The sequence below is a fragment of the Acytostelium subglobosum genome (assembly GCF_000787575.1).
Source record: "Acytostelium subglobosum LB1 DNA, scaffold: scaffold11, whole genome shotgun sequence".
In the NCBI taxonomy this organism is placed as follows: Eukaryota; Evosea; class Eumycetozoa; order Acytosteliales; family Acytosteliaceae; genus Acytostelium; species Acytostelium subglobosum.
The window spans coordinates 59,743-71,876 of NW_012236522.1; the positions used below are offsets into that span (position 1 = coordinate 59,743).

General features: G+C 41.1%; 6 protein-coding genes across 6 annotated transcripts; 4 read left to right on the plus strand and 2 right to left on the minus strand.

The window, feature by feature from the left end:
• Positions 1–174: 174 nt before the first annotated feature.
• Positions 175–2,047, minus strand: SAMD00019534_058960 (hypothetical protein; the record flags this gene model as incomplete). The annotated part of the gene is made up of 4 exons (XM_012898494.1): positions 175–969; positions 1,033–1,146; positions 1,211–1,480; positions 1,559–2,047. The coding sequence occupies 4 exons, from the start codon at positions 2,045–2,047 to the stop codon at positions 175–177; spliced, it is 1,668 nt and encodes a 555-aa protein (XP_012753948.1).
• Positions 2,048–3,140: 1,093 nt separating this feature from the next.
• On the plus strand, positions 3,141–3,512 carry SAMD00019534_058970 (hypothetical protein; the record flags this gene model as incomplete). The annotated part of the gene is made up of 2 exons (XM_012898495.1): positions 3,141–3,318; positions 3,412–3,512. 2 exons carry the CDS (start codon positions 3,141–3,143, stop codon positions 3,510–3,512), a joined length of 279 nt encoding a protein of 92 aa, XP_012753949.1.
• A 478-nt stretch (positions 3,513–3,990) lies between these two features.
• SAMD00019534_058980 (hypothetical protein) lies at positions 3,991–4,581 on the plus strand (the record flags this gene model as incomplete). The annotated part of the gene is made up of 3 exons (XM_012898496.1): positions 3,991–4,171; positions 4,238–4,320; positions 4,438–4,581. Coding segments are annotated over 3 exons (408 nt in total), but the record flags the coding sequence as incomplete, so codon positions are not given.
• A 362-nt stretch (positions 4,582–4,943) lies between these two features.
• SAMD00019534_058990 (hypothetical protein) lies at positions 4,944–5,738 on the minus strand (the record flags this gene model as incomplete). The annotated part of the gene is made up of 1 exon (XM_012898497.1): positions 4,944–5,738. A coding segment is annotated over one exon (795 nt), but the record flags the coding sequence as incomplete, so codon positions are not given.
• A 1,318-nt stretch (positions 5,739–7,056) lies between these two features.
• Positions 7,057–8,362, plus strand: SAMD00019534_059000 (hypothetical protein; the record flags this gene model as incomplete). Its single annotated transcript, XM_012898498.1, has 4 exons — positions 7,057–7,377; positions 7,485–7,627; positions 7,763–8,156; positions 8,243–8,362. Coding segments are annotated over 4 exons (978 nt in total), but the record flags the coding sequence as incomplete, so codon positions are not given.
• A 1,249-nt stretch (positions 8,363–9,611) lies between these two features.
• SAMD00019534_059010 (hypothetical protein) lies at positions 9,612–12,130 on the plus strand (the record flags this gene model as incomplete). The annotated part of the gene is made up of 8 exons (XM_012898499.1): positions 9,612–9,810; positions 9,949–10,154; positions 10,214–10,896; positions 10,967–11,093; positions 11,161–11,278; positions 11,343–11,541; positions 11,609–11,768; positions 11,834–12,130. Coding segments are annotated over 8 exons (1,989 nt in total), but the record flags the coding sequence as incomplete, so codon positions are not given.
• Positions 12,131–12,134: the final 4 nt, after the last annotated feature.

A 12,134-nucleotide genomic window follows, 5' to 3' on the forward strand; every position in this document is an offset into this window, starting at 1 on the left:
AATGAATGAATGAATGAATGTGTTTGATGAAGTTGATCAAAATGGCAAGTTGTCGGCAACACATTCCACTCCGCGCGAGTGTGATTGGAAACTAACAAACAGACAGAGTCCAAGTATATGCGCATGATCAATCTCAATCAATCAATAAATGTATGTTTACTCATGTTGATCGATCTATCCAAGGAACTCGTTGTAGAGCTCACTCTCGCGAAGTGCCTCAGCATATGAGATGAGCATTTGCTCTCGGGGAATGGTGTCCACTCGCTCAAAGTTGTAGTAGACCTTGAGTTGGTCGTCTGGGAGGTAGTGCAGAGGTCCGTGTATCTTGAAGTCGTTGATGGTCGAGCTGAGTCGTAGCGAGTACAGCTTGACTGGGTTGACGATCTGCTTGGCCTCCTCGGCGGCCACCTCGGTCTGTTGATAATAGGAGAAGGAGCGATGCTCAAATGTCTCAGACACAGACATCTCCTCGACGTAGATGTCCAGACGTGGAGTGCCGCGGTTATAGCGCACCTCGTTGAGCATCAGACGGTACTTGTACTTGGGGTCCATCTCGCTGGCCATCGTGTCGAGAATGATCTGCAGCAGTGAGTTGGTCACGTTGAAGCTGTCGTTGGCAATGTGCTTGCCCCAGAAGACGACGTCTTCCAGCGCGTCCAAAGACACAAACTCCGAACCAAAGATCCTCTTTGTGTTGTGATAGCAGATGAACAGACCGGCCATGTCACCTATTCTGGCCTGCAACGAATACTTGATTCCAGCCGACCTGGACAGATCGTAGAACTCCTTCTCAAAGGAGCCCTGTGGTCCGACAATGTTGTCCAAATGGTAGCCAAGGTATGATTCATGTTCGCCAACATCCATACGTATCTTGCGTGTAGCCCTTGTCTTTAGATCAAATACCTTGGACTGGCTCTTTAGCTTGTCCGAGTAGCAATCAATCTGTGATCTGTACATTATATTGCCAAACTAATGATTGACTCGATGTTAGTCGCGACATTGACGTGGAGCCAGATGCTTGACCAAACATACCTGAGAGAAGGTGTACGCGTCATCGAATACATGAGGTGAATCATTCCTGGACTTGAGTAACTTGTCATTGAACTCGTCCTCTGGTAGTGTCAACATCTTCTCGAGTGAATGGCCCTGGATTGAACGCGTGTAAGTATGAGGGACGTGATCATATTCCTGTACTTGGTCTGGAACTTACCAGGTCCATCAATATTTGGTTCGCATGATCGACATTGCCTTGATTGTTATCGATGGCCCATACACCATTGCTGTTGTGCATGAGGATGGAGATGGGTCGCTCAAGACGTCGAGTGAATGTGGACACCTTCTGGAAGCCGCTTGACATCGAAGTGGCATTCATCGTGAACTTGCTGCTGAATGTGAAATAGAGCTTGGCCAACACTGATGTAATAGACGATGTTGATGACAAGTATCTGCAGCCATTGTCGCGTGCCATTGATAGGAGTTTCTAATGTGATTGGTTGATTGAGTGAGTGATTGATTGAGTGAGTGAGTGAGACGAGACATAGCAGGGCTTTGAACATACTTGATCTTGTGATGGCTTCATGTAGCCACTGTGTAGTATGAGTGAATCAAAGTCATGGATCTGTGAGAGGAAGGGCGTGAAGTTGGGACGGCCATCGTGTCCAACGACGGGGTGGACACCGCGCTCTTCCAGTACGCGATCCAATCCATGTGCCAACCTGGGTATCTTGTCATAGTTGTGATTGTACACAACCTTTAGTCGTTGGCTATAGTCCAACTCTTTGAACTCTGGTGAGATGGACTCGCCCGTCATTGACAGAGTGAATGACGTATGATGTGGAGCGAATGTCGTGAGGAACCCTGTGCGCTTTGACACATTGCCCTTGCCCTTCTCATCTGGAGTTGTGTCGAGACTGCTGCTGGGGAGGGGAATACTTGGGTTGATCAAATTGAGCAGGTCATCCTTCATCTTCTTCTTGTCGATTGGGACAAATGTGCGATGATCAGTTTTGTGCAGACGATTGAAGGTCTCCTTGCGAGCGTGAAGCATTTGAACATCGGTCTGATGAGGTGAACGACCATGTCTATTATGTAACAACTTGTCCTCCTTGTTTGCAATGTTTGATGGTTTGCTCAACTTGTTGATCACCTCTTGTATTGATTGTCCATCATTGTTTGAATGTTGTTGTTGATGTTGTTGATGTTGTTGTTGTTGAGGATGTGATAGTCGTTGGAAAAGAGGATGGGGGAGTCTTTGGGCATTTGGTCCACTACTACTATCATTACTTCCTGCAGTGTATTTATGGGTCTTTGGTCCTCTATTACTACTACTACTATTATCTCTACTACTAATACTACTACTATTATTATTATTATTATTACTATTACTTTTATCATAGGGTTTGTTAAAGTTATTGAGTAGGTCTCTGATTTTGTTGACACTGTCGTTGTTGTTGTTGTTGTTGTTATTGTTTGAAGATGATGAAGTATATAATCTACATGACCATCTTGGCATTAGACCAATACTGGTCAAATGCATACTACTCCCACCAATAACAGTAGTAGTCAATCTAGATTTACAACTAGATAACAACATTTATATAACTAAAGAATTATCTGTTTGTTCATTAATCAAGACTTTCGTTCGGGTTCAAAAAAAAGACACCCCAACTCAAACATGGTTTTTTTTTTACACTATCATCAATACTATTAATGTACCTAACTAGTTTTGATTAATATATATTAGGTTTATATTCTTATTAAGATATAAATATTTATATCTTATTATTAAATGTAAAGTTGGAAGTAATATATAATCAAAAAAACATTTGGAATAAATCCGCTCAAATTCAACCAAATCATCCTCAAATGCCGTTCAATCAATATAGTTTCAAAAATAAATTAAATTTTTAATAACTCCCATCAATCCTCAAAAACTCCTTTATCACTCACACTATCAATCAATCAATCACACATTACGATTCAACTTCAACATCATCATCAATCATCACATTGTGTATTTATTTATACGAACATGTAAATATCATTCATGATTACTAACTTCAACAACAACAACTACAACAACACAATCAAGAGTGAATAATGACTGACCATCATTTATATTTCAATTCTAGAATACAGCAATGACTGAACAGAATCAACAACATAGATTGAGATTCCCACGTGGATTCCATGGCTACCCATACAACTATCACAAACTTGAAGGTTATGGTTTGCCAAAGGGATACGTCACTCTCCTTGGCATCGGTGTCACCTTTGGTGCCGTGGTAGTTCTAATGAGTGGATTCAGATCAACAAAGAGTATGTTATATGACCACATCATTCATTCATTCATTCATCAGTTCATTCATTCATTCATACTTACTAACCTTCAATCAATCATATTAATATTAGAACCACACGTATCTCAAACTGATCAATGGAACAATGCTACACTCCAGTATGCTAAAGATGTTAAGGCTGATCCAATTTACCATTTGCCACACGAGAAGTAGTAATTCAAGGTCCACAGAGTCACTCTCTTCAACCCATCAGGATGCAATAATAATACTATCAAATAATCATAAATCATTGCCATATTACATTACTTACCATAAACCCAATTCAAATCACATTCAAACTTACTTCAATCAATCAATCAAGATGTAATCATAGACATTCACTGCAATTGTAATTGATTGATTGATTGACACAATCCTGGACTTCTCCACACATGCGTGAACTGAACTGGGATGACATGAGTGCCAGGCGCGAACCCAGGGCGCACAAAGATACTTCACAAGCTGATTCTTTTTTTATAATTTGTTGCTTTTGCATCTGTGTGTGTTTGAGTGAATGAATGAATGAGGTTGTCAAACAAAGTTCAACTGGGGTAGGCTTCGCGTCTTGGAAAGTGTCGGTCAGCATCATCTATCACATCTTCAAACACATTACATCACATCAATCAATCAATCAAACTAGTTTTATATTTATTATTATTATATATATATACATATATACACATATAGAAACAATATGGCCGCAAAGACTATGAGCGAGAATGCACTGGTTGCTGTGATCGGTGATGAGGATATCGTCACTGGTTTCCTGTTGGCAGGCTGTGGACAGAAGGACGGAAAGAAGAAGAATGAGAACTTCATCGTCGTCGACAACAGTATGTGTTTGTTCACTCATGATCACCGAGGTCAGTCACTAACAATGCACGAACCAACAACTTCAGAGACACCAATTACCAAGATAGAGCAAGCATTCAGAACATTCACAACTAGAAACGACATTGCTATCGTCTTGATATCACAGAAAGTATGTTGTAGTTGTCAATGCGATCACATGTGACCTATACCTCGCGAAGTCATAGTGGCATGATCTGACTCGAACATCCCCATTCAATCAATCAAACAATCAATCAATCATAAATAGATCGCAGATGAGATTAGACCAATGATCGATGAATACGCTCAAGTTATCCCAACCATTCTAGAGATCCCATCAAAGGATCATCCATACGACCCATCAAAAGACAGTGTTATGCTCAAGGTCAAGAGAATGACTGGTGCCGATTAAGCGTGCTGCTGATTGTTACTTGTTTGTTTGAATACTGCAAGCATCATCAAACACAAGACAACGACGACGACGACAACAACTACATCAACAACAACAACAACATATTCACCTCACCCGTCTATATCAATAGACAAGGCGGCCGCCACCCATGTCATTAAATAACTACCTTAACCAATCAGTCAGTGGACAGACAGGCGTGGACTTGGACAGTGGACATACAGGAAGAGATGGATGTTGGGACTTGGCCGAGGAGAATGGAGCGGCCCTTTCAACTGCCGCCCATACACTCAACTCTGAGCCAGAGTCCACTAGCGAGTTTGATTTATTAGTACAAAGATTGAGAGACATAGAGAGATAGTCTATTGTGATTGATGTTGTTGGTCTGGCGGTGGCAAAGACTGCTTTGATGGATTGTGTAGTAGACCTTCTCGCTCAGCCCACCTCTTTAGACTCAGCTGGAAGCCAACGTTGGGCAGACTTATTGGTCGGATTGATTTGATGTAGTCTGATGCCTCTCGCAATGAACAGCGGTTCGAGTACATTGTCCAGACGGTGCAGAGACATGGACTGCGACTGACGCCCATCTGACAGTGAACAAACACTTTGCCATTGGCGCGTCGTGCCATCTCGATGAACTCGATAACACCAGGGAAGATGGCGCCAATGTCCTCCTCGGCCGTGTCGCGCAGCGGGAACTTCCTGTAGATGAATGGTTGCATTGGATGGTGCTCAAAGAAGTTGTCGCACTGCAATGACGCGTTGAGTACATGTGTGATGCCATGGCTGCGCAGCTGATCCAAGTTGGCGGCGACGCGTTCGCCACCCATAAACAGGTAGTCGGTGACCTGTGTGCAGACAGTCTCGTATCGCTTGAGCCCGTTCTCGTCCATCATCATCATATTATTATTGTTGTTGTTGGCTCTACTCAGGTCATCGCCGCCACACCCCAGCTCTGTTATTGTTGTTGTTAAAGTGCTCTGTAATGGATTGATTCCATTTAGGTCTATTACAAGTCTCTTCTTGCTCTGTAACAGTTGTTGTTGTCCTCGAGGAGAGAGTAAAGTGGTGTCTTGTTGTTGTTGTTGTTGACCTGCATTATTATGATGTTGATGATGATCCTCCATTATAATGGGATCACAAGTATGGCTATAGATCATTAATCGATTGATTGATTTGATTGATTGATTGAATGAATGATTAATTGTGTAGAAGAGTCCGAGTCCTAGGATTGTATACAATGTTTGATTGTTGGATGGATGGATGGCCAACTGAAAAGAGAGAGTTGTTACTGGAGGTGCAATCACCTTGATATAAGATATATCGATATAAGTGTGAGAGTGGAAGGGTTGGACCTCAGGAGGGTTGGAGGGAGGACCACAAGTAAAGGTTGTTGTTGGATGGGGTTGTGTGTGTTTGTTTGACTTAAGTTGTGTGTGTATGAATGAATGAAAGAATGAATAGTGTTGTCGTCCTCAATCAATCGGTAATATTATTAGATGATGGATGATGTTCATAAGTGAGTAGGATGGATGAGACCTTGTTGTTGATTACACAATTGTTAAATTGAGGGTTCTATGTTCATCACTACTTCTGAAACGTTGCAACGTAAATTGGGATGGAAGTGAAAGTTTGTTGTTAATGGGCGATTAGGCGGTTGTAGATCAGATAGATAGAGAGAAGGTTGATAGGATCTGATCAAATAATAATATATATCTTATATTATTTGTTTGATTAATTAATTGTTGGTTAAATGATTGATTGCACGACATAATAATATAAAAGGATGTCATCCTTATCTTGTTGTTTGCTTTGCTTCCTTTCATTCACTCAAGTGCAACTTCCCTCAAACCCCAATGTTCACCATCAAACAAGCTATGTTGGTTGGGCGAACCCAAGGTGTTAAAAATAGGTCATTTGGAAAGGAGCCACAAATGGATTGGAAGTTGGGAAGAGGGAGGGTACACAGTTTGCATTAATAGCTAGTGAGTTGGATTATTATTATGATGACTTCTATTTATCCAAGTTCATTCATTTAGAATAGTATTTTTCCTGATTGGTATAGGTTCTTGAATATTAGTAATATATATCGAGCTATATTACTTCTTTCTTTAAGATTGAAATGAGGGAGCCAGTATCAAATCTTGGATGATTGGTCACCAGTAGACATTGGCCAATCAATAAAGGCCCGGGCTTTTTATCTTCTTGGGACCCTCATCGCTCAAAACACACATGTTGAGAAATAATTTTTAAAAATACAACATCACTTCACACTACCAACATCAATAAATGCGTCTCTCACTCGACTTCAAACTAAACTAAACTAATCTCTACCAAACAATATATTAATTACAACCTTTATTGTGTTTAATATAATATAACAAAAGTTTAGAAGTAGGTCTACTTTTAGTTTTTAAACAGACATACGTCAACAGCAGGAACAGCAGCTAATCAATCAAACAATCAATCAAATTTAGAATGGCGGATTTCAATTGTCGCATGTACGAGAAGAAGTACCCAGAGGAGAATGAGTTGGTCATGGTTATGGTGCAGAGCGTTGGTGAGATGGGTGTCTACGTGTCATTGATGGAGTACAACAACATCGAAGGAATGATCCTGTTGACTGAGATTTCACGTCGTCGTATCCGTTCGCTGACAAAGCTCGTTAGAGTCGGCAGACAAGAGGTTGTCGTCGTCGTCAGAGTCGATAAAGAGAAGGGATACATCGATTTGTCCAAGAGAAGAGTCACTCCAGAGGAGATTTCAAAGTGCGAGGATCGTTATAACAAGTCAAAGCATGTAGGTTTCGAGTCAGCGAGTTCATGGCCACAGACAGACAGATGTTACAGACAGTTTATGATCATTGGATACTGATACAACTTGATCTTCACTATATGATAACATAGGTTCACAGCATCATTAGACATCTTGCGACCAGACTGACGAATGATGAGGTTACTGTTACACCAAAGCAACTATATAATCAGTTCGGATGGGCTCTGTACACCAAGTACGGACATGCCTACGATGCATTCAGACTGGCCATCACGTAAGAATCATCATTGATCACCCCACATGTGTTGTTGATGACGATCAAAGACGACACTTTAAATACCCACCACCCTCCATACTGATCCCCTCCATTCAATCCTCACATTTACATATACAACAACAACAACAACAGAGAGCCAGCAGTATTTGATGGCTTCGACATTAAGCCAGATCAGATGAAGTTGCTGATGGAGATTATCGCTCATAAATTAAAGCCACAGCCATTGAAGATCCGTGCCGACTTTGAGATGACATGTTTCGACTATGAGGGCATCGACGCCATCAAGGACTCTGTGCACGCCGCTCAGAACTTTGCCGTCCAGAACATTCCAAAGCTGCCAGAGAACGCCAGCGAAGCCGAGAAGGCCTTTGGCGTCGTCACTGTCACTCTGATCGCACCACCCCTCTACGTCATGGTTGGAACATTCGACGACAAGGACAAGGGACTGGCGATGCTGAACCGCTGTGTCGAGGTGCTCAATGAGGAGCTCGAGAGGAGAAAGGGCAAGCTGACTGTTAAGATTCCAGTAAGTTGGCAATGGAGCGGCAGGACATCATCATCAATCAGAAGTATATCTAACAATCCTTGTACCTTCACCTTCACTTTATTTAGCCACGTGCAGTTGGAGCTTCCGACGACCAAGAGTTGGACGACCTTATGGAGCAGTTGGAGAGAGAGAACGAGCTGGTCGATGGCGACAACTCTGACGACGACAACGAGGACGACGAGAAATAAACATCAACAACTCAGCCTTGCTCACTGTTTGCATTACAATACATACATCCAAACAGATCAGAACAGATATTATTACTACTACTACAAGTGGCGATAATAATAATGACAACAACAACAACAACAACAAGGATAATTATTCATGACCATACTACCTTGATTACTTGTTATTGTAGATTATTCCGGTAAACATTGTTCCATAGCTATGTATAATTTATGCTCCACATTAACATAATCTGTAGTACTTCACTGTCAGTCACCGGAGTATCAATGACATACCATGCAATGCCATGCCATCACATTAGAGAGTGAAGCGTCAATTATATCAGTGGATTCGTGTGTGTGGAGTAGAGGTAAGTTGTGGATTACCTAATGTAATGGTAAGTGCGTAAGTATAAACACGGTAATATAATCAATTGTGTGTGTGTATGTGTTTGTGTGTTGTCAATCAATCGTCTTCCCCTTCCTTCCTTAAGTGTCGACCCCTCGCTGTCCAATCAATCAATCACAAGATGGGGCACCCACTCGATCACTTCAACCTCACACACACACACACTCAATCAACTACATTGACACAGATACAACCTCAAATAAGCACACAATCATATACACTTTATACATGCAAACCAATCAACCAATCAATCTATCACCCCACACACCCACAGATGGACTACCTGATTGGAACCTGGATGATGGTAAATTAATCCATAATCCAAGTGATGATCCATCCTGGGAAAGATGGACGCCTATTGGATAATTGATGTGAGGTGGTGTGAGGAAGGGAGAAGTGATGTGGCTTGGTAGTCAGTGAGTGAGTGAGGTGTGAGGAGGGGAGAGAGAGAAGGTTGTAAAGATGATACCAAGCCAGCCAATGCTTTTTAAAACTAAAACAGGTTGTACATACCATATTCTGATTCTTGTTGTTGTCTTTGTTAACTCATTCTTACTCTCATTCACTCATTCACTCTCTCATTCTTCCCTTACTCTCACATGTGAACGGACGCGCTGCTATTGAAGTCATTGGGTCAACCATCATCATTGTTCACACATATACATATATATTATTCACTTCTCTCCCATTCGACATAATCTTTGAATCATCAACTACCATTGTCCTGCTAGCTGGCTATAATGCTAGCAGCTTGAGCTGTAATCATTCACAATCCATCATCAATAATAATAATTATATTATTGTTATCACTTATAAGTAATAATAATCCATTATCCATTATCCAATAATCCTTGGTAACAACACATTCAAACATTGGATGGAAGAATGAAGTTTAGAAAGTGTCTAAAGAAGAATATTGTAGGACACTGGCGAGACAAGTACATTGACTATGAGTACTTGAAATCGTTGATAAATGATCCGGCCAGACTACCTCCTCAACACCAGACTTCATCATCCTCTCTTCTGAGGATGTCTGGTGGATCAGTCTCAAATGAAAGTATGACAGTCAAGCCAATAGACAACAAAAATGAGGATGGACATCATATGGAGATACCAATTCCAATACCAATGGCATGCTTGGAGAAACAGTTGAGCATCGATACAAGTTCAAACTCATTGAGACACACTTCATCAGACGTGTCATCAACCCCAACTCCTGGCAATTCCACAGACCAACTTTCATTGGACATTTCACCAGACTTTGGAGATAAGTCTACATCGAATACAAGTTTCCTGGTCGAATATATAAAGGAGGTGGACAAGATTGATAGTTTCTATCACTCACGATACATCAAGTTCATCAACAAGTGTGATGAGTTGGAGAAGATGGTCCAGTTTGTGGTAAGTATATATATTATAAGATTGATTGATTGTTGTTGGTTAACCAAATAATTGGCCAGGTGTCAAATGTCCAGGTAATCAACAAGAGAAACACATATTACATCAAGAATGGATACAGAGACTTGTATAGAAGTCTATCACTACTTGAATCATTTGGAGAGATCAATAGGAGAGGCTTTGAGAAGCTCCTGAAGAAGTGTGACAAAGACAATGAGGCGGTCTCTCATCAATGTAGAGAATACTCCCAACACAAGTCCTTCTGGGAGGGGAAGGAGGCTTCATTCCAGCTGCATCAGATCAGATTGGTCTACGCAAGGTACTTCACAGGTAATGACTTTAAGTTGGCCAAGGAGTCATTACGTACACAACAACCAGGAGAGAATACGAGGAGCCTCTTCCTGGTTGGTATTCAGATTGGACTCTGTCTGATCTTGACAATCATCAACATATACATCTATATGATATACTATCCACGAGCCAATCCACCACACGATGCACCAATGGCATGGTTATTGTTCCGAATCTCCCTGTTGCCCATACTCCTTGGACTTCTGTTCGCCATGCAGACATTCATATGGGATCGCACTGGCATCAACTATGTCTTCATATTCGATTTGAAGCCAGAGTATTCCAGGTCCACAATCAAATACCTCCAGTATGGCCTTTTCTTCATTATGTTTTGGCTAATCAGCTTCTTCTTGTATATTGAGAGCTCATCAAATCGATCAATGCTTAGGTATGTGTATGGAATGATCCCCTCCTAATTAATTATTTACTAACTATCAATAATATTCCAGGTCATCTTTACCTCCAATAATGTTCCCATTAATATTCATTGGACTATCACTGCTTGTAACAATCAATCCATTCCCGATAATGGCACATAAGACCAGGTTCTGGGTACTTACTAGGATATCCAGGGTAGTCCGTGCACCATTTGTATGTACTTGAACATTCTCCAAACTACATCCACAGACTACTAACATCATCTCGCTCATCAATCAAGGTACAAGTCACATTCTCCGATTTCTTCATGTCCGTTCAATTATTGACATTGTCAGAGTTCTTCTTCAATATCCAATCAATGATATGTGTATTCAACCATGCCGAGTTATATCAAGATGGTATGTTATTGATTGATTAATTGATGATAAACATGAACAACATACTAATGTATCTATGTTCCAGAGTTATCATTCTGTAATGAGACTATCAATCTTGCTTTCCCTCTACTCAATGGATTGCCATATTACTTCCGAGTGATGCAGTGTGTTCGTCGCTATTATGAGACCCGACAGTTCTTCCCTCATATGACCAGTGCCATCCGTTCAATCATCTCCATAATCATACTTGTCCTATCATATTTAACGTTGATCACAACATGTAGGTATATATATTATTGATAATGTACTTTGGTTTACCTTTTAACTCATCAATTGACTTTTAGTTAAAGGAGAATGGAGTCCACTTATGATCACATGGTTCTTGGTCAACAGTATTGGAAGTATGTACAAATGGTATGCGGATGTGGCCGTCGACTGGGGCTTCTTCCTGGACTACTCCAAGAACAAAGCCTTCCCTCTGAGAGAGAAACTGTATTTTAAGAGGAAATGGGTACGTCTTCATCACTCAACCATTCCATCAATCAATCACAAACTAACTCCAAATCAAACAAATAGATATATTATATTGCCATTGTTACAGACCTGATGTTCAGGTATATGTGGCTATTGGTATTCTTAATAAGGAAGAACACCCAGCATAGATTGGATCATCCTTTATTCCTTTTCTTCTATTCCATGGGCGAGTTGGTGTGGTCGGCTCAGTTCATCTTCTTCCGTGTGGAAGCAGAGCACTGTCAAACCGCCGACAAGTATAGTCTATTCGTAGACATACCAGCACCATTCAGCGACGAGTACAACCAATACCTCTTGAGTAAACAGGTTTTGGATACAAAAGAAAGTACGCTGCCCGATCAAT